Genomic DNA, 21243 nt, shown 5'->3' on the forward strand with positions numbered 1-21243 from the left:
TTACTCATGCACAGTGGCATAGCGTGGGTTGTCAGCACCCGGGGCAAGGCAAGTAATTTGCGCCCCCCTAACCCGTGGATTTTAGCAGGGGGCAGAGAGCTGCAAGTGCGAGCGCCCCCCCCCCAGATGTTGCACCCGGTGCGGCCGGCCCCCCCTGCACCCCCCCCACTACGCCACTGCTCATGCATGCACACACACATACAAACCTGCAAAAAAATAAAATAATGTCAGTCTCTGGATGCAAACACATGACATTTTATTTCAGCATCAGTGAAGACTCCATATATTTTTTTTTTACGTAGCCCACACACCAACAGTCTAGTTCTATGGCATATTTTCTTGCCCCTGGAAAGAAACTGGTTTCATTCTGAAAATAAAAGTTCATTGCCAATAATGGTGCCCCTTTGAAAATAGTCCTAGCAATAGGGAGCATATCCACAACTGCCCAATTATGGGCAACAAAGTTGCCACCACCACTTCCTTCTTAGTTCACTTGACATAGGAGCCAACTCATAGGGGCCAAGGGGTCCTCAGGCCCCCCAAATAAAATGTTTGGGACTCCCAAAGTTGATGGCATTGCCATTCAAATAGTGTCTGTGCATCACGTCATGCAATTGAATATGCAGGGCAGAGCTTACTTGGGTCCCCCTAATATTTTATTCAAGTTGGCTCCTCTCTCACCTGAGGCACATGCAGGGAAGAATAACCTAATCAAGAGAAGGGTTTTCAAATGTGTATCAAGTAACGACACGCACCCTTGTAGACAACAGGATGTAGAATGAATTTAGACTGAAAGCAGCACATTGAGGACAAGCATAAACATAGTCCCTGTCCCTGGACTCGTGATTTAAAAAGGATGAGGAGGGGAAAGGTTTCATAATAAAACATATAAGCATGCAGCTCCAACTTTCAACATAAAGCGATACCGTCCAGGCACAGTGTTGCCATTTCATTTGCTGTTGCTATTAGTTGGGCATTTTGCTAATTAGGAGGGATACAAACCAATAAAAGGCCTGCCTAATTCTGTCCTCCATCCAGGGCTGTCTTTACCTGGGGGTGCAAGGGGTGCAAGGCACCCTGGCGCCAAATTCTGGGGGTGCCAGGTGGGCGACCAGGGCTTGCCGCTGAAGCTGCCCAGGCGCCTCCCTGCTGAAGAGCAGCGCTATGGCTGGGAATGGGCTTGGTCAAGGGCGCTAGCGGTGGCAGCAGCTCTCCGAAGTCCCAGCTGTGGGCAGGGGGTGGGGCGAAGGCAAGGCAAGGCTCATTTTCTTCACCTAGGCTGACTTCCCGGGCTGCTGGAGCAGCCTGCCAAGGCTGCTACCTTTCCTGCGCACTCCTCGGGCCCTGATCTCCCTCTGAGAAGCCCCTGCTGCCCCCGAAAGCGGAGCTTGTGGGACAATGGCAATGGTGCCAGCCCTGTTTTGCCCACGCGTGGCGCCGGGAGGAGCAGTGCAGCGCCGCCCTGGGTGCTCGGCAGGTTGGCCTCCCCTTTGCCCCCAGGCTCCCCTGCGTGAAGGCAGCATCTACCCCCCTCACCCCACAACCCCAGTCTCCCCTGCCTGAATGTAGGGGTCCCCCTTCCTCAGCCACACACCTGTCTCCCCTGCGTGAAGGCAGCACCTCCCTTCCTCAGCCACATACCCCCTGTCTTCCCTTCGTGAAAGTAGCATTTATTACTACTCGGGAGGCGGTGGTGGCGGCAGCAGCAAGATGGTGGCGCTGGGTGGATCTTTGCACCCTGGCGCTGCATATGCTAAAGACAGCCCTGCCTCCATCATGGGACATGCAGCAATCATACTCAAGCAGTCTCCAGCAATGATTTTCCATACACATATCCAGGCCAAGTTGTGGAAGTTGTATATAAAATAAAGTTTATTATAAAGTTGTATATAAAATAAATGTTTTTTTTAATAGACAGTCAACTGGCACATCTATTTTTTTAAATGGAAAGTTTCCTTGTTCTAGTGCAATGGAAGAAGGCTAAGAGATTCCTTGAGAGACAAGCACACCAGCAAGTGCCTTTGTGGCACCTGAAACACTAATACACACTATTGTGGCATAAGGGACCATGGTCAGCTGACACAGACCAGACCGGACTAGTTACCTATTTAGCTTAATATTACCTCCTTTGACGGGCAGCCCAACTCTAGCTTCCTGGCCAAAGCAGAGTAAATGGCAGCCTGCCTCCCACTTGCATTAGTACCAATACTTTCAAAAGGATTGCCCAGAGTCATTCATGGGAAGAGAGAGGGTTAGGAATGTCTCCTGCCTGAAACCTAAGACCCAACCCACTCCCAGACAATGCTGAGCAAGATGGCTCAATGGCCCAACTTTCAGAACCTCCTATGTTCCTATGTGTGATGAAGTGGGCTCTGGCCAAGGTGCATTTATTAGGCAACAATACATGCCTTAAATCTTTAATGTGCCATAAGGACATGTCTGTGTATTTGTTTTTTTGTTTTGCTACAACAAACCTAGCTATTCCTCTGAAATTTATCCTTTAGAATCATAGAACTGTAGAGTTGGAAGGATCATGTAGTCCATTCCTCTGCAATGTAGGGATCCTGACCACAGCTGTCCCTGGGTGGCCTCAAACCATCAACCTTCTGGTTAACAGCCAGACGCACTGATCCAATGCGCCACAGATATATTTAATTGTTTTCCCCAGTGCATGGTACATACCTGTATATTTGATTACATTGCAAACATTGCTACTACCCTCATACAGTATCATTAGCTATTAACTGGGGCGGGCAACCAGCACAGATAGGGCACAATCTTGTCAGCTGAGATGGAGCCAAAGGGGAACCTGGAGTGTGGTGGTTAGAAAATGGCAGCATTTAGTGATGATTGCCTTCACCGGCCCCAAGCAGGCACTTTACAGGTGTATGTTTCCCAGCCCCCACCCATCAGCTCTGGCTCCACCTACTGTTGGCCTCCCAGCTACCTGCCATACTAGTCTCAACGGCCACCAGCCCCCCACTGCCACATACCAACCATGTCCAAAGGTCATGGGTTGTTAGCTACTTCTGCCACCACAAAGTGGAATGTATAGCACTTCTGGGCATCTCATCATGGGAAGAAGGCACTCAGATGTGACAGAACAGACAGAATGAAGAGACTTCTTTTTCCCTAAAAAAGTTTGAAGAACTCCTTTAGGTCTAGTGTGGTGGAGTGTCCAGAACAAATGTGAGGGGTGTCTCTTGAAGCCAGCATGATGAAAAGAACTCGCTGACGAGAGCCTCTCGAGAAGGAGAGTTGGAAATGCCAGGAGCCAATGTGAATGGAATATGGCTCTTAGCTCATCTTCTTGGCCACAGTGGCATAGGTGCGTTCAATCTCCTCATCAGCCGGGCAGGTGTGACTGAACTCATCGCGGGCGTAGGCGTTGTGGAGATAGCGCCAAACTGCTGTCATCTCCAAGGGGATCTCAAAGTTGCGGTACTTTTTTGCAGCGATCTGAGGGGAAGGGATGGATGTAGAGAAATAATAATAATTGGAGACTGATTTCCTCATAAGCACAAAATGTTGCTCAGGAGAGAGAAAAGTTGGGGCAATTAATTGGTGATTAAAGCTGGTGCCAGGTTTGGCATAATCTCTGGGCAGGATTATCCAGCACCCCACCTTAGCAAGCTTCCTTGGTGGTAGAATTCCAGTGGGAAATGTGCAGCTGTCTGCCCCTGGTTGGTTCCAAGAGGCAGCCATTTTAAATTGCCTACAGTAGCCCAGAGTGCAGAACACTGGGCGCTCCAAGGCATCATGGGAAATTTTAAATGGCAGTCTCCCAGAACCCACTGCAGAGAGGGGCTCGTGGCAGCCATCAGCACTGGTGGGCCCTGATGGAGTGTGTGGGCCTGGTCAGCTGCATGTCGATGCCAGATGTAGTTAAGGTAGAGAGCATGACCTTGACAGAAGTTGACAACAGTCTCTCTGTGCTTTAGCTTACATAGAGGAACACAGGAAGATGCTTTAAACTGAGTCAGACCATTGGTTTATCTAGTTCAATACTGCCTGCACTAACTAGCAGTGGCACCCCAGGGATTCAGAGGGAGGACATTCCTAGTCCTTCCTGGAGATGCTCGGGACTGAACCTGGGACATTCTGCATGGAAAGCAGATGCTCTGCCAATGAGCTAAGGCCCTTCCCAGCCCTTGTTTGTTGTATGGCAGCATTTGGGAAATTCTGATCCTGTGGTCTAGTGACAAATATTTAGCCCATCTCAAGTCAAGGCTGCAATCAAGCAACATCTTGGATGGAAAACAAGCTGCAGTGGAACAGAAACAGTGCTGTAAGTGACAGATGTGGTGTATAAGAGTGTTGAACTCTGACCTGGGAGACCAGGGTTTGAATCTCCACTTAGCCGTGAAGCTCACTGGGTGACCTTGGGCCAGTCACTGTCTAGCCCACTGACCTCGTGGAGTTGTTGTGAGGATGCAATGCAGATTGGTGAACCAAGTACACCACCCTGAGCTCCTTGGAGGAAAAGGTGGTATATAAATTTAATAACTAAAATAAAATACAATAATAATAAACATGGGGCAGATCGGGAAATGCCTTCTTGCATCCCTACCCATAAGCAGCCGCTTGGAGAACTGAGCCTTAATCTCTGGAACAGACATCATCAGCTTAGTATACTGGGAAATGTACTCACCTTGATTATGTGCAGTTTGGGAAGCAGGTTGCAATCAGCTAATGTCATCCAATTCCCATCTAGGAACTTTCTCTTGGAGACCAGCACATCTTCTGCACAATCTTGGTCAATTTCCTCTGGGAGTGGAGTGCTTAAATAATCATCCAGGCGCTTGAATTCTCTCAACAAAGCCTTTTCCATATCTGAATCATAAGAACCAGCCATGAATTTAAGTGTTTGTCCAATTTAAACAGTTTTAGTCCATCATTTCGCTTTTGCTTTCTAACCAATTTTATCTATTGATTGATGGACTGCCCTGAAATATGTCAACACTGTTATATTTTAAGGGCTTTGCATATGGGCAAGATAATGGCTACATTTGGCTGCCAAGCTATACCATAGATCAGCATGGCATGAACAAGCCTAGGAAAGCCTTGGGCTTGCACAAACACCTTTCCTTCTGCCCACCCCTGGCACAGCCAGGAGGAGAATGGGGATGCTTGCTGCTTCCAGTTTTGCTTAACCATCAGGGCTGGTCCAGCCATTAGATGGGGTGTGGCTCCCACCGCAGGTGGTGGAAGCCCTCCAGGTGGCAACCCTTTTATTGCTTCCATCAGTGGCAGAGAAGTGGTGCCTGCCTCAGCACTGATGTTGGCTGACACCTTGCCAATTTCAGGCAAGATATTGCCAAAATCAGATAAGATCTCACTGAGATCTCACCCCAAATCAGTGCTGATGCTAGTGCCACTTCTCTGCCATCAGTGGAGGTGGCAGGGCAGGTGGTGCAGGCAATTTGGTGATTAAAACCAATTAAAAATTAGAACCAATTAAAAATTAATCTGGATTTTAGTGCAAATTTATTCTTGTAAACACATTTTTTTGCCCACAGTGTTCACTCATGTACAGACTTCTGTAATGCACTTTTGAATATGATTCTCACTAATATATTTGTTTTTAATGCCCTAATATGTGCATTTTTGTAAACATTGTTTGGTTGGCATCACAAAATTTGGATAAGTGCACATGGCAAAGGACAGCGGTATTTTAGTTCGTGTATCGTTTTGGGAAGGAGAAATTCAATTAAATAAATTTAAATACTTAGCTAACTGACCAATTGCATCACAGATAACTCGGTTCTGTCCCCGCTAACATGAAGCCTGCCCCCCTAAAATAAATGCCATGACTCCCAGATTATCGAGTCCCCTCTTATGAATATGATAATACAATTAGCATCACTCCTATGTATTGTCCTTGCTTATTTCATTCTAGATATTTCCCAAAGGAAATAAATTTAATAATCTTACTTTTGTTTGCTTCCTTGTGGGGGTTCTTGATGTACGCAGAGAACTTGGCAAAAATGTTCCTGCCAACAGCCATAGAATCCTGGTTTTGTGGGGTGAGCCGGGGGTATCTTAATTAGAAGTACAGAGTTAATTTAGATGTGCAGGAAAATAACTCAGAACTCTCATGCTTCCATTGAACCAGCCACTTGCTTATCTTATTGTCTCGAACCCCATCTCATAAGAGCTTGAAAGAACAAGAGACACAATTCTGGACAACATAACAAGGTATTCTAGAGACATGGCATACAACTGAGCACAACACAAGGTCTCTGAAACCTCAGTAGGGTAAAAAGGGGCAGAGTCTGGTAGAGTAGGGGTAGAGGCTAGTGGTACCCAGCAGAAAAAGGAGGTGGAACCTGGCAGGTTATAGAAAATACATGGTAGCTGAGTAAACAGTGTTATCTCTCAAGCTAAGCAGAAAACAACCTGCCCCCCTGATTCTGGCTTCTCCCCACTAAGATTTTACACCTCATTCTGAAGACTCTAAGAGGCACGCTAAACCCTGAAGCTTCATGTCAACTGTTGAGATGGTACAGAGAAATCCTGTATCTAAGTGGAAGTGTTGTCTTCAGTTTTGCAGGGAGGGTAAGTCCTGGACAAGATGCCTTCAGCCACCGCTGTCTGGGCATCCGCCTCCCCATTGCTTTTGCCACTGTGTGCTGGCTTGTGTTGTCAAAATGACATAAGAAAAAGCCCTGCTGCTGCACCAGGCCGGCCAGTGGGCCATCTAGTTCTGCATCCTGTTTTTGCAGTGGTCATAGGAAACCCGCAAGGGACCCATTGGGCCCAATTTGCATCACTACTGAAAAGGATGCTCCTCTTCCACCTCCTCCTCCTCCTCCTCCTCCTCCTCCTCTACTACTAGCTTTGCTAGTAGGCAACAAAACTTGATCAGGCAGGGCTGGCAATTTGCTGAGCATTCAGCCTCTGCACAGCTTTAAAGCCCTGCTGGTGCTGGTTTGTGGGAAGAGAAAAGCTTGTAGGTACCAGCAATGCAACTTACAACCAGCAGAGGGCACTGCTGTAATACTTTGCATTTCCTTCGAGCCCTTGGCACTGACCTTTTAGGCTGTGGACACGCCATATATTTAAAGCACATCGTTTCCCCCAAAGAATCCTGGAGACGGCAGTTTGTCCCTCACTGAGTTATAATTCCCAGCACCCTTAATAAACAACAGTGCCCAGGATCCTTTAGGGAGTATCACGTGGTTTAAACATGCTTTAAATATATGGTATGCCTTAGTGTCTTAAGCTGAAATTTTGACACCAAAGTGTCTTTTGGGCTTTCTTCTTTTTTTTACAACAAAGGAATGTGGAACATGAAAACAGCATAGTTCTCTGGGCATAATCTATACTCTCGTGTGACACCTGAAAGACTAGATTCAGAATGGCATACACTTTCTTTCTCCCCAAGAAGTTAAGAACCATTGCAGCCTAGTGGTTAGAGCTGGGATACAGTACTTGTGGCCCTCTGGGTGTCATTGGACTCCGGCTCCCATCAGCCCTGGCCAGCAAAGCATCTGCGTTTCTCTTGCGCTTGCGACTGATTGCAAGGGAGACCCTTTGCAGAGCATTAGTCCTTTAAAGTGCCTCCTGTTTACTGCAGCTGTGGCCAGAGAATTGAGAGAGCACGTGCCAACTATGACTGCATCTTGGCTATGCTCCTATCCTTAGCTCTCTTGTTTCCCTTGGCTTGGCTATGGATGTATAGTCCTTTAAAGAGCAAAGAGACCCCATAAGGGAGTGGGGGTGGAAATAAATTCTTGAACATCCCTGCCATTGCATCCCTACAACTGAATACTGGGGCATGCATGTAGTCTTCCCATCTGCAACCTTCTTTGTGCCTCTTCCACTTTCTTTGGGCTCTCTGTGTCCTTCTATCTCCTCCTCAACGCCCCCCTCCTCTTCCCTGCAGTGATAGAGAACTTCCCTTTATTGTTTTTTAATCTCTCCAGCCAATCCACTTCCTCCCCGATCCTGGTGGGGAAACAGATGGGTTTTACAAGCAGTCCCTGTCTCTCAACGGGAGGCCAAAATCACGGCCACTCCACCCCCTGCAAGAGGTCGTTGCTTAGTTGCATATGTTCATTTCACATTCTGAAAGACACAGCTATCACGTTGGTGAGCATCCTAGCGGAGCTAAAATTGTGTCGCTCTGGATTCTGATGCTGTCGCCTTCTGTACAGGGGTTGGGAATTTTTGGGATGGGAAACCTGTGCACTCCAACTCCCATCAGCCCCAGCCAGCATGGCCAAGGATCAAGGATGGTGGAACTCACTAGTCCAAAGGCAAAGGACAAAATGATGCCCCCTCTGCATTCCTTGTAGAGAATCTAACTAGACTGGCAATTGATTCTTATTACTTCAGTCCTGATGACAGGCCAGAATCCTCTCAGTACACCTGAAGGCATCAAATCAGCTTGTGGAGGGGGGGGGGCATAACAGGCTAAGAAGCATGCACCCGTCTGCCCCCTCATCAGACGAGAATGGCCAGTGGATTTGGAGGGAACAAACAGAGAGCAGCTGCCACTGCTCACCAGTGTCTGCTGCTTGAGGCAGTAGCCTCATTGTGCCTTGTGGTAGGGCAGGCCCTGTCTTGAGTCAAAAATTCCTTGCCACGGTGGAGGCAAAAACCAGAAACAAAAACAACAGGAAAAGGGGGGGGGGCACTTCCAGACCGTTGCTAATTTTTAGTGGGATTCAACCACATACCAGCAAAATCAAGCTGTGTAACTGGGAGACCTTTCACACAAAAAACAGTTCTCTAAAAGATCAGACTTTCTGCAGTAAGGAAAGGAATGGGGAAATGCACTGGAAAGTGTAGGACAACACTTACTCTGATGCAACATCATCTGACCTCCCTACAAACAAAGCAAGGTGGATGCTCATTAAGTAGCCAACATTGGCTAATCTCTGTGCATACATATTGGGGTGAATGCTCCATAAACAGGGTGTTTGGAAGCACTCAGAAATGAATTTTTGGTTTCACCTGGGGAGCTGGATTTCCTAAATAAAAAAATTCCAAGTAGACTGACATTACGTGTTGGGCTAGCAAGGCCTGCCTGTGTGGTTGCTTCCGCACCCTTATATCTTTCTCGAAACACAAATGTTTATGATGGCACAACCATTTCCCAGTGGCCTAAAGAAAATAGATGCTGTAAGGGCTGCCATGGGCTTCCTACGGTACATGGGAGGAGCCTGATATAATAGTGCCTTATTCTCCTTTCCCCAACAATAGAATGTTGAGATATTCTTTGGACGAAGGAGTGCTTTTATATGGTGTGTTATAAATAAATCTATTTATACCTCTACTGTTTATAAAAAGGGTAGAGCATGCAGCACAAGCCGTGTTTATTTCCAAGGTCTGATTGATGCAAGTTCCTGATTCTAGTCACATCCACACCATACACTGAAAGCACTGTTATACCACTTTACCATCCATGCAAACTGTAGCTTATTAACAGCACCCGTAACACAGTACAGTTCCCAGGATTCCCCACATCTATTAAAGTGGGAGAATAGTGTTTTAAATGCATGGTGCAGCTGTGACCAGCCTTTTTTTATCTGTTCCTCACTGCCAGCATCCCACAGCCCCTCATCTAAAGGTAATAAGGCTCCTGTCCCTTTAACCATGGCAGCACAGGTAAAACCTCAACAGATGCAGCTTTCTCCCTCAGCGACAGCACCATGATAGGGAATACTTTATTCAATGCCTTTCTATGTGCTTCACAGCTGTTAAAGACACTTGAAGCCCTGCCAAAGGTGGTGGTTGCAAAACCTATCCTCCTGGTTCATTTAGGGAGCATTGCACATTCGGTCAGAGTGCACATTTAGGGAGCATTGCACATTCGGTCAGAGTGAAAGGGACAGTCAAACAGATAAAATAACCCAATGGATAAGACTACAGCTTGAATTGCCCTGCTTGGTTTGAATTGACAGGATGCAGCTTTTACAAGTGATCGATTAGAGGAAGGCAGTTTCTCTACATTGTGCATGGAAAATGCAACAGGATTCTGCCTCAGCACCTGGCATTGCACATGAAGAAGAGAGTGCCTCTGTACATGCATCAAGTGCTTTTTCTGCACAACCGAAATAACATCTGAAATCAGGGCAAAGGGGCTAACGTTTTCAGAGGGATATGTAGCTAGGAGGAAATGAAAGGAGCCTAAGATGTTAAATATTGAGGTACTTGGGTGGTGGAAGAGTCTGCTCCAGAAAGTCTTCAATCTTCAGGAAGTCTGTTTTCAGCTCCTTGTTGAACACCAAGAACGGAGGCTTGGTCCCAGGGGCCAGGTCCTTTAGCTCTTCAGGTTTCCTAAACAATGGGGGTCAACAGAAGAAGGAAAGGAAAAGGAAAAGAGTCTCCTTCTGCCTATATTGGAGGTATTCTGCCTATATTGGTGCCTAAATGGAGGCTCCATTTAGATATAATGGCTAGCAGCCACTCCTCTAAGTTTCTTTTAAAGACTGTGCATCTATCTTCACATGGCTATCACTGCAACAATGGCCCTGCATCCCCAAAATTAACTGTGGATTGCAGGGAACCTCAGGCCTGAGGGCCAAATGCACCCCTCCAGGCCATTCTATCTGGCCTTTGGGATTATCCCCAGGCCACACCCACTTCCCAGGTTGACACCCCACCAAAACAGCTTTGCATCATCCTTGAGTGTTTTTGCCTGACTGGAATAGGTGTTTGCCTCTATGACAGACAGTGTGTGTGTGTGTGTGTGTGTGTGTGTAGATAGATGCACAGACTTTAAAAGAAGTTTCATCTAGAAAGATGCAGACCTTACGGCTACAATACAAAAATTTTGTTTTTTCCTTTCTTCCCCCAGCCACCCACCTCTCTGCTTTGTTTAACCAGTTCTGCCTGATTAACAATTCTCGAGAACTCAGAGGCTTGTTCACTATTATGTGATTATATATATATATATATATATATATATATATATATATAATGTTCCTAATAAAGATGCTGCCAAACTGCAGGTCTTGGAATTTCTCTAATCTTTTGTGAAGCATGAAGGATGCAGAGGTCCTCTTACCTGGTCATATCAACTGTTGTCACGTTGAACCGGACTCCTTTGAGCCACAAGACCATGAAGAGGCTTTGGCAGAAGGGGCAGTTCCCAATGTTCTCTCCATCTAAGCCAGCCTGCAGTTAGAGGCAGAATGGGAAGCACTCAATGGCCATCCCTCTATGAGAGGAGCTTCACAACACACACACACACACACAAACCGACAAGGAAAGATTCTGGCAGTTCTAAACAGCTAATTTTCTGCATTATATGGTGCACATGCAACAGAGAAGTCTCAGATCATGCTGGCAGCTGCTTTGTGGAAAATGGTGGTTAAAAATGCTTTATTTATTTAGTGTTGGGCGTTCACAGAACTTAAAATTTTAGAGCTGAATGGGGCCTTAGAGGCAGGGTCCCCCCCAGCTGGAACTTGCTGGAACTCAGTTCCGGCACCTCTTAAGTGGGCACCATTGCCATTACAGTGGTGCCTCGCAAGACGAAAGGAAGAATCCGTTCCGTGAGTCTCTTCGTCTAGCGGTTTTTTCGTCTTGCGAAGCAACTCTATTAGCGGATTAGCGCTATTAGCGGTTTAGTGGCTATTAAAGGCTTAAGGGATTAGCAGATTAGCTGCTAAAAGGCTATTAGCAGCTTAGTGCCTTAGAAAAAGGGGGTGGGGAGCGGGGAGCAGGGAAAAATTGCAAGAATCGCAAGACATTTTCGTCTTGCGAAGCAAGCCCATAGAGAAATTCGTCCTGCGGAGCGCATTGAAAAACGGAAAACCCTTTCGTCTAGCGGGTTTTCCGTCTTGCGAGGCATTCGTCTTGCGGGGCACCACTGTATAAGAGAACAAGGGAGGCGTTTATGGTGAGTTCTGGCATCTCTTTTTCCAGAAAAATAGCACTGCTTAGAGGTAATCAAATCTACACACCCCATTTAATGCAGGATTTGAAGTACAAGATACAACTACAGCATCCCTGGAAGGTGACTGCTTTCTCTTTGCTCAAATAGCCCCAGGGATGGAGAGTTCACCTCCTCTCACTTTACATCCATCATAGTAATGCCATAAAGAAGGTCAGTGTCGGTATCCCAGTATTTTGGAGAAAGGGATGAGAGAGGTGCTGGACACAGGAGAGGTGATATTTAAATGTCAGTAGTTTTTTACCACTACATTAGCTCCAGAGGAAACCTGAGGCAGTGATTAAGGGTGCAATGTCAGTATTTCTGGGTGGGATTCATTCACATACCAGCAAATACAGGTTGCATAGTTACAGCTGATGGAGAGATCTTCTGCAACAAACACACTTCCCTGCAACATTGGACTTTTTGCAATAAGGAAAGTGATGGAGAAAATGCATTGGAAAGTGTGGGATAACACTTGTTTTGATGCAACATCATCTAACCTGTTTGTTATTATGGTATGTATATTGTAAGCTGCCCAGTGATCCTCAGATGAAGGGCAGTATAGAAATTTAATAAATAAAATACATTTAAAGTAGAGTGGTACCTCAGGTTACATATGCTTCAGGTTACAGACTCCGCTAAGCCAGAAATAGTACCTTGGGTTAAGAACTTTGCTTCAGGATGAAAACAGAAATTGTGGGGTGGCGGCACGGCAGCAGCAGGAGACCCCATTAGCTAAAGTGGTGCTTCAGGTTAAGAACAGTTTCAGGTTAAGAATGGACCTCCGGAATGAATTAAGTACATAACCAGAGGTACCACTGTACATTTAAAACACCTGACCTTCCTCAAAAAAATCCTGGCAGCTATAGTCTGCTAAGTGTTCTGTCAACTATAGCTCTGTGAGGAGTAAGCTGCAGTTCCCAGGATTCGGGGGGGTGGGGTGGGGAGAGTCATGTGCTTTAAAAGTACTTTACATGTATGTATGTTGTATATGCAACCACTATCTAATGCTCCTGCAAACAAATCAAGATGAATGCACCCTCAACTAGAATTAAATTTTCACATAATATGTACATGTATGGGCATCTACTCAGATGTCAGTCCAGTTCTGTGGGTCTTATTTCCATGTAAAGGTAAAAGTAAAGGGACCCCTGACCGTTAGGTCCAGTCGTGGCCGATTCTGGGGTTGCGGCGCTCATCTTTCTTTACTGGCCGAGGGAGCTGGCGTACAGCTTCTGGGTCATGTGGCCAGCATGACTAAGCCCCTTCTGGCAAACCAGAGCAGTGCACGGAAACACCGTTTACCTTCCCGCCAGAGCGGTACCTATTTATCTACTTGTACTTTGAGGTGTTTTCGAACTGCTAGGTTGGCAGGAGCAGGGACCGAGTAACGGGAGCTCACCCTGTTGCGGTGATTCGAACCACCGACCTTCTGATCGACAAGCCCTAGACTCTATGGTTTAACCTACAGTGGCATCCACGTCCATGTAAGCATGCATAATATTACTATGTTGGAGCGAGGGAACAGATGAAGGCAGGAATTGAGTGTGTGAGGGAGAGAAAGACGGGTTCCAGATGCAAATAGGACAGGTGGCTCCTGCAATTTTAATGGATGTATGGAAGAATGAACTCTTGGACGCTGTAGCTTGTTATGCAAGCTGCAGCTACTGAAATGCACTCCTCTACACAACTAAAGTATAGCAGCCTAGCTCTCTTTCTCCAGCTACCTGAGAAACAGAGTCATTGCTGGGACATGGTACTCATTCCTATGCAGCTACTCAGATGAAAGTTCCACTGAGGCTTACTCCAATGCAAACTTGCACAGAACTGTAGCCTAGACTCCGATTCTTGAGCAAGTTACCAGTCGCCAAATCTCATACCACTTTGAAATGGGTTTTGGGAGCTGTTTTGTTGCAGCAGCAAATTACGCCTTTAGCTTTGCAGGACTCCACACCATACATTTAAAACATGTGACTTCTCCCAAAGCATCCTGGGAACTGTTGTTTGTTAAGGGTGCTGGGAATTGCAGCTCTGTGAGGGGCAGTGCCCGTAACTGTTTCTGGGATTCTTTGAGGGAAGCCATGTGCTTTGGACGTGTGTTGGGTGTATTTTAAATGCATGGTGTGGATCTGCCCTTATCCTGCCACCAGCTGCCATGCCCCTTGCCCCCCACCCCAGGCGCAACAGACAGCAGTCACTACTGAGTACCTCTCATGAACAGATCACCAGGCTAAGCCCACCCCATCTCAAACCCTGGGAGGTGCCCCTTAGCTGGAAGCTGGCATTATTTATTTTCTTTCTCTTGCTTTCAAATTAAACCGTACATTGCTTCCGTTTCCTTAGGTGGGAGCTGTATCAGGGGTGAAAGCAATACTGAAAGCCCTTGGTGTTCTTTGCCAGTCTATTGTGGCAAAACATTATCTTCTTGGCCTGTGGCTGTCAGGGCCTCGGGAAGTGAGATAAAGGAAAATACACAGAACTCTTGGTTGGGAAACCTGGAAGGAGAATGACAGTGTTTTGGTGTTGTAGTCCAACAGGAAGGGTGTCTGCACACTGGCCAGGGAAAACCTCAAGAGGGAAGGTGTGGAGGAAATAATACACTAAAGTTTTCCATAACAATAATCCCCATCCTTTTATTTCTGTTTCTTTTCATTAGTGAAGCTAAGGAGCCTATTCATCTTTTCCAGAGATCAAATCTGTGTTTTCCCCACAACAACACCCTCTTTGAACTCTTGAGATTTGATGTGGAAATAACTTCGCACAATCATGTTAGCCTGCTTTAGTTTGAAACCACTCTCCCGTACAACACTAAGGTATAGAAACTTACCGTATTTTTCGTTCTATAGGACGCACATTTTCCCCTCCAAAAATTAAGGGGAAATGTGTGTGCGTCCTATAGAGCGAATGCAGGCTGTGCCGCTAAGCTCAAAGCCAGAACAGGAAGACGGAGCACTGCGGAGCGCTCCGTCTCGCTGTTCTAGCTTGGGGATGGCTGCGCGCAAAGCCTCTCCAGGGCAGCACGGTCCCTTCCGCTGTTCTGCAGAAGCTAGCAAGGCTGTTCCCAAGCCAGAACAGCGAGACGGAGGGCTCCGTCTTGCTGCTGTAGCTTGGGGATGGCTGCGCGCACAGCCTCTCCAGGGCAGCGGGGTGCCTTCACCCCGCTGTTCTGCAGAAGCTAGCAAGGCTGTTCCCAAGCCAGAACAGCGAGACGGAGGGCTCCGTCTTGCCGCTGTAGCCTGGGGATGGCTGCGCGCACAGCCTCTCCAGGGCAGCGGGGTGCCTTCACCCCGCTGTGCCGCAGAAGCTAGCAAGGCTGTTCCCAAGCCAGAACAGCGAGACGGAGGGCTCCGTCTCGCTGTTCTAGCTTGGGGATGGCTGTGCGCAAAGCCTCTGCAGGGCAGCGGGGCGCTGCGCTCCAAAGGCTTCAGGGATCTTTGAGGCTGGCGGTGGGGGAAACCGCCAGCCCCACAAGCTCTGGTGAATGTACCTTGAACGCACCTTGTTTTAGAGGGGGAGAACAAGAATTTTTTTTCCCCCTGTTCTCCCCCTCCTATGGTCCGGTGCGTCCAATGGAGCGAAAAATACGGTATTTTCAGAAAATGAAGAAAAAGAAAAGAAACAGTCACCTGGCAACTTCCCACTTTCCCAACATAGGCTCACGTTACACTGAACAGAGGGACAAGTTGTCCCTACATGTGGACAAGTGTTTGTGTGAAAGTACTTGAATGTTACATGTACAGGAGCACCCAGCTCAACCACTACGTTCACAGGTGCACAAAATGTACACTTATTAAATATGATATTGAACACCGCTTATGTCAGGTCTAGACTGGTTTTAGTATTGTGGGGTGTACTTTGTTTTTCTACTAGAACCCAGAGATCCACCAACCAAGGGCATTGTTAAGAGAATAGACCATGAAACCCAACCTTTGGTACCTTAATTATGATTTGTTAAGATAAGTGAAAATGTAGTGCTTCAGAGGTGCTGTCAGCAATCTTTACAACACTCCTGCAAGGTAGACCAGTAATACTATATCAATTTACTGATGGGTTGCTCTCCAGCAACCAATGTTGCCTGCAACTGGCTCTTAGGGGCAAAGAAATTGCACACCCCTTGTATACTGAGCTTGACGGATCACGGACCCTGCATAAGGAGCAGCCCTACGCTGAAAATCTGAGTTTACCTATTCAATATCCCATCTTCCTTCTTTCATGGAACTCAAGCACACTTTTTGCTCCTAGGAAGTCTCCTCTGCAAGCACTGACTATACCAAGACCTATTTAGTTTCAGTAAAACATGTCAATTTCAGTTCTCTCTGTTTCTCATTTTTCAAAACTTAAATTTAGTTCTCCACATTTTGCAGAAATTTGCGATTAAAAAAAAATTGTGATAATGTGGCAGCATTTCTCCTAATACACACTTTTTAATATGCAGTTTTGACTAAATACACATCTTTGCAAGCAATTTCCCCTAATACAATGCATTTTTATTTGTTATTTACACTAATATATTAATTTTATGTACACTTTCCTCTAATACTTTTAAATTTTTAAAGAAAAAATTATTGTAAACATGGTCCGGTTTTGAAGAATAGCTGCGTTTAGGTTCACGTGTTGTTTCAGATTTGATGGATTCGCGTTTAAATGCAAAGTGAATTGCCTGATGAGAGTTATAGTCCAGCAACAACTGCACTGAACTCTTCTATCAATCTTTCAGTTATAATTCTCAACAACCCTTCACAAACAACAGTGCCCGGAAGTATGTGAGGGAAGAATGGGCTTCGAATGTGCTTTAAAAGTACAGTTTGCACAAAGCCTTAGCAAGAGAGGCTGAAAGATATAGCTTTAAAAGAACAACAACAACAACGAAATAAATACTGCAGCCATTTTTTGGGCACTGCACAGTTCTTATCTGTATCCTGTAAAAACATTCACATTTACTATGGGACAGATCTCTGTGACAGGGCTGATAAGTTAAGGGTGAACGCCAGGCACAACAACTTCCTGAGAGGAGCACCGCCTCTCCCCGCACTTGTCCCCAAACTAACTAAGCTTCTGAAAACACCGAAAGCCAAGCAAACAATATGGAATCTGTGGCGTGAATCTCTGTTGGAGGCAGAGACTTGCTGCACATGCAACATACATTTAAAGCACAGACACCAAAGAATCCTGGGAACTGTAGTTTATCCCTTACAGAGCTACAACCCAGCACCCTGAACAAACTACAGTTCCCAGGATTCTTTAGGAGGCAAAACGGCTTTTAATGTATGGCGTATACTCAGTCCCTGGCTCCCGTGGGCACACTGTGTACACATCAGTACACTAAATCTTCAGTGTTGTGAAATCCAAGCAAGTTCAAACTTTTGGGTCTGGGAACTGGTCACACCCAAGCATGCAACCAAAACTTCTATTTATAAGCACAAAGAAGTGCACAAACACATAGGAATATAGCACATTAATGCAGTGGCACAGTTAAGCTAATCTTAAACTTTGGACTAAGTGGGTGGTACTCAACTAAGTTGCTGAGAGTTGTTAAGGGATCTACTGTTCCCCGCACAGATCTACAGTTTTCAGAGTTCCCTGGAAGAGGGATGATTGTTAAACCTCTCAAGGAATTGTAGCTCCATGATGGGGACAGAGGTCTCCGAACACTCTCAGTGCCTTTAACAAACTACAGTTCCCAGGATTCTTTGGGAGAAGCTGTGAATGTTGAAACCACTTTAAATGGACAGATGGAGCCCAAATTTGCTCCATTAACTTCAACAGGTCTTCTGCGAGGCACATACCTCCACATGTGGTGGGAGTGCCCCAAAATCCAACAATTCTGGACAACAACCATACGAGAAGTAAGTAAAATAACTAAGCAAGTATTAGAAATCACCCCAGAATTGGCCTTACTAAACATCTGCCAAGACAATAATGCCCACTTACACTACAAAGAACTCATAACCCACCTAATTTCAGCAGCCAGAAGCATCATAACTAGACACTGGAGAGACCTGTCAGGAGTAAGCATGGACCAATGGTACCAAATAGTATGGGAAACAGCCTTACTAGAAAAATTAACCAATAAACTGAAACTGACACAGGGACAAATAGAAGAAGACACCTTCACCCCGGTACGGCTCCCCTTTAGCACATACACAGCCCAACAAGACAACGACAAAAATCCACCAACAGCATCCAAATCAACATGGCTAACCTGATCCAAAACACCCACCCACCCCACTCACACATGAAAACAAAGACCACCACAGCCAACCACAAATGAATAACCACACCCTAGGCCAACCCCAACCTCTCCCACCACCAAAGGAACACAAGTGAACAGCAAAGAACCTGCACAAGCATCACTGATACAAAACCCCACATACAGTAAGTACAATAGAAACATCGCCACCCGACCCCACGCCCACCCATCTCCCCCCTTCCCCTTTTCTTCCTAATGTCTCAACAAATGAAACTGATTTGTAAAAATGTTACATGGGGGGGGGGGAATACAAGAGAGATACATTGCAAACACTTTTGTAAATCAAGAAAATCTTTAACAAACAAACAGGTCTTCTGCGAATAAATTTTAGTTGAATGACTCCTATAAATCTTACAGGATTACTTCGCTTAACTGAGCCAGCCCAACTGCATTTGGGGACCTTCCTATTCACTCTGGGAAGAGGGGAAAGCAGCAGCTGATCTGAGGCTGATGCAAAAATACCCCAGGTCTTTTGTTGCAGGACCCATTACTAAACATATTTTGCTGACCGGCTTCTGCCGCAAAGCTTCACCCTGACAACACCAGTCTATTAGTCCAGCCCTTACCTTGACAAAGAGCTCGATCTCTGGTTCCTTCAGGGGGCTGCGGAGTCGACTTGCCATTGTTCTGCCCGCAAAACACTGCTGGTGAACGGTTATTTCGCTCTGGTTGTTTCTCAACAAATGTTCACAGGGAAGCAGGTAGGAGTTCTGACAGTACGGTGTTTTTCTCCAGGCAGCCGTGAAGATGAGTCCCTCTCCAGGACTGTATGTCACTTGGCTATGAGTTCACCCCCGTCACTTTGCTTCCTTCCTCCAAGCTATTTAAGCCAGGAGCTTTGAGGTGTGCAGACTGACCCCATGGGGTGGGGGGGGATTTCCACAGAGGCCTACCAGGTTCCAGGCGTGAGTCAGCAATGTTGGGCTATCAAAGAGCAACACAGCACCTTCTCCTCTGGTGTATCAAGGAAGCCAGATGTTGCCCTGACTCTCTGAGAAACATCCCAGAATAACTTCTGTTCTTTGAGTGCAACTCCACAGCTACCAGAGTTTCTATTACAGGAAGCAAGCTGGAGATTTTCCTGTAGTGGTTTAAAAGGTCGCTATTTAATATATCACTCCTAGATTTGGGGGGTTTTCTGGGGTGCGTGTGATACCTTCTCTCAAGCACTTCCAGTATACTAAGATACTCTCGTTTTGGGGGGCCCCAGGGGCACATTTAGAAATCTAATAAACTGTCATGGGTACCATGAAATACCCTTCCCACACACTGGCGATGCTCAGACACACAAAGAACTGGGAAAAACAGCCCCTTGACAAAATTCCCCCACAATATATCACACTGCAACACACACCTGCAACCCCACAGACTCCAATGCATACAAATACAACCCCACATACCAACACAAACCCTGGTAAAACACACCTATTACTCCCTCACATCCAGAACCTCACTAACCCCAAAGCATCTGCAACTTCCACATCCCCTGCAGCCCCACATCCCCTTCCTTCGACCCCACACATTATTGCTAGAGCAGGGTGTTCCAACGTGTGGCCCACATGCGGCCCTCATGGCCTTTTTTGGGTGGCCCTCAGCAACATTTTATGCTGCCCCTCACCCCGCGGCTGAGTGTCTGTGCAGGATGGGAGGGATGGGAATGAAGAAAGGAATATTCTGGAAGATCAGATAACTGACTGGCAAGAACCCTGGCATCATTCCACACTGCAACATTTTATTGCAGATCCCATGACCAAACTCAATATGTTTACACTTTATATTTTATTTCATTTAATAAACAAAATGAAAACCAAACCCTAAAACTAAACAAAAAACTATCACTCAGCACAACCGAATCTTTCCCCTTAGTTTGAAGGGAGGAAGTTTTCCACTCTAAACAATTTAACAAAGCCTAGAAACTGGAGAAAAACCATGCTGCCTTTCTTCGGAGCAAGCCACGAGGCAAAACCGGCTGATGTTTGTCCAGTATGTTGTGTTCTGCCGTAAATAGCCGCCTTTCACAGCTCTGTTTAAAGAGCTCCATTGGTGCTCCTCTGTGTCTTGCCTTTTTGTCCTTGCTGACCTCAGTTTTCAAAACCAGCATATTCTGTAGGCAGTGGTGGATGAGACAATCTCTTTGGCTGTGGGGCATTCAACCAAACTCATTGATGTGTTGCTGAGGGATTAACCCAGCCTTCCCCAGGCAAGTGCCCTCCAGATGTTTGGGACTATGGCTCCCACCAGCCTCACTCAGCACAGACTTTGGGGTTCAAGAACCCCACAGCCCCTGCTTTTGTGGGGAGGGTGCAGCTGCCTGGCTTTCTGTTCACCTCACCTTGGCCTACATTTTACCAAGAGATTGTCCAGGCTGCTACTGATCTCTTGGCAAAACTGCTGCTTTAAAGTACAAAGGGGAAGAAGTGTGAATAAAAATGCACGTATTACTTAAAATAGCATTTAAAAATCAATTAGATAGATAAAAAAAGAGAGTTGCTGGTACTTATATCTTGATAACAGTGCTATGGGTAGAAGCCCCAAATGGCTGACATTGGCAGTACCACCATACACCAAAAAAGAAAAGCACTGCTGTTAGGAGAAATGGCTTGCAATAATTTGTGTATTACACAAAATTGCATACAAAGAAAAGCATATAAAAGAGCAAAGCATGCTAAAATGCTGATGAATTCTAATCAGGATTTAAAAAATAAATTACCCACACCCACACTTCCCACAGGGGTCAGCAAACATTTTCAGCAGGGGGCTGGTCCACTGTCCCTCAGACCTTGGGGGGGGGGCGGACTATATTTTTTTTGGGGGGGGGAATGAACGAATTCCTATGCCCCACTAATAGCCTAGATATGCATTTTAAATAAAAGCACACATTCTACTCATGTAAAAACACCAGGCAGGCCTCACAAATAACCCAGATATGCATTTTAAATAAAAGGGCACATTCTACTAATCATAGAATCATAGAATCATAGAGTTGGAAGAGACCACAAGGGCCATCGAGTCCAATGTAAAAGCACACTGATTCCTGGACCATTCGTGGGCTGGATTTAGAAGGCGATTGGGCCAGATCTGGCCCCCGGGCCTTAGTTTGCCT

At 46.2% G+C, this 21243-nt stretch overlaps 1 protein-coding gene across 1 annotated transcript; it reads right to left on the reverse strand.

Annotated features, from left to right (window-relative positions):
- Positions 1-1854: 1854 nt before the first annotated feature.
- On the reverse strand, positions 1855-19583 carry CLIC2 (chloride intracellular channel 2). Its single transcript, XM_083424282.1, has 6 exons — positions 18707-19583; positions 11018-11127; positions 10162-10287; positions 5935-6041; positions 4652-4833; positions 1855-3459 (listed from the first exon to the last, which is right to left on the reverse strand). The coding sequence occupies exons 1-6, from the start codon at positions 18761-18763 to the stop codon at positions 3298-3300; spliced, it is 744 nt and encodes a 247-aa protein (XP_083280408.1). The 5' UTR covers positions 18764-19583; the 3' UTR covers positions 1855-3297.
- Positions 19584-21243: the final 1660 nt, after the last annotated feature.

The sequence above is a fragment of the Podarcis tiliguerta genome, assembly GCF_965153285.1.
Source record: "Podarcis tiliguerta genome assembly, chromosome: Z".
NCBI classification, from domain to species: Eukaryota; Metazoa; Chordata; class Lepidosauria; order Squamata; family Lacertidae; genus Podarcis; species Podarcis tiliguerta.

Bases quoted from the DNA above. Each gene is read 5' to 3' on its own strand.
- CLIC2 (XM_083424282.1), bottom strand. From the start codon at position 18,763: ATGGCAAGTCGACTCCGCAGCCCCCTGAAGGAACCAGAGATCGAGCTC. The intron at 11,128-18,706 runs GTAAGGGCTGGA...CTCTAACTGCAG, and splicing joins AGATCGAGCTCTTTGTCAAG to GCTGGCTTAGATGGAGAGAA. The intron at 6,042-10,161 runs GTACCTCAATAT...CTTCTAATTAAG, and splicing joins CAGACTCTTCCACCACCCAA to ATACCCCCGGCTCACCCCAC.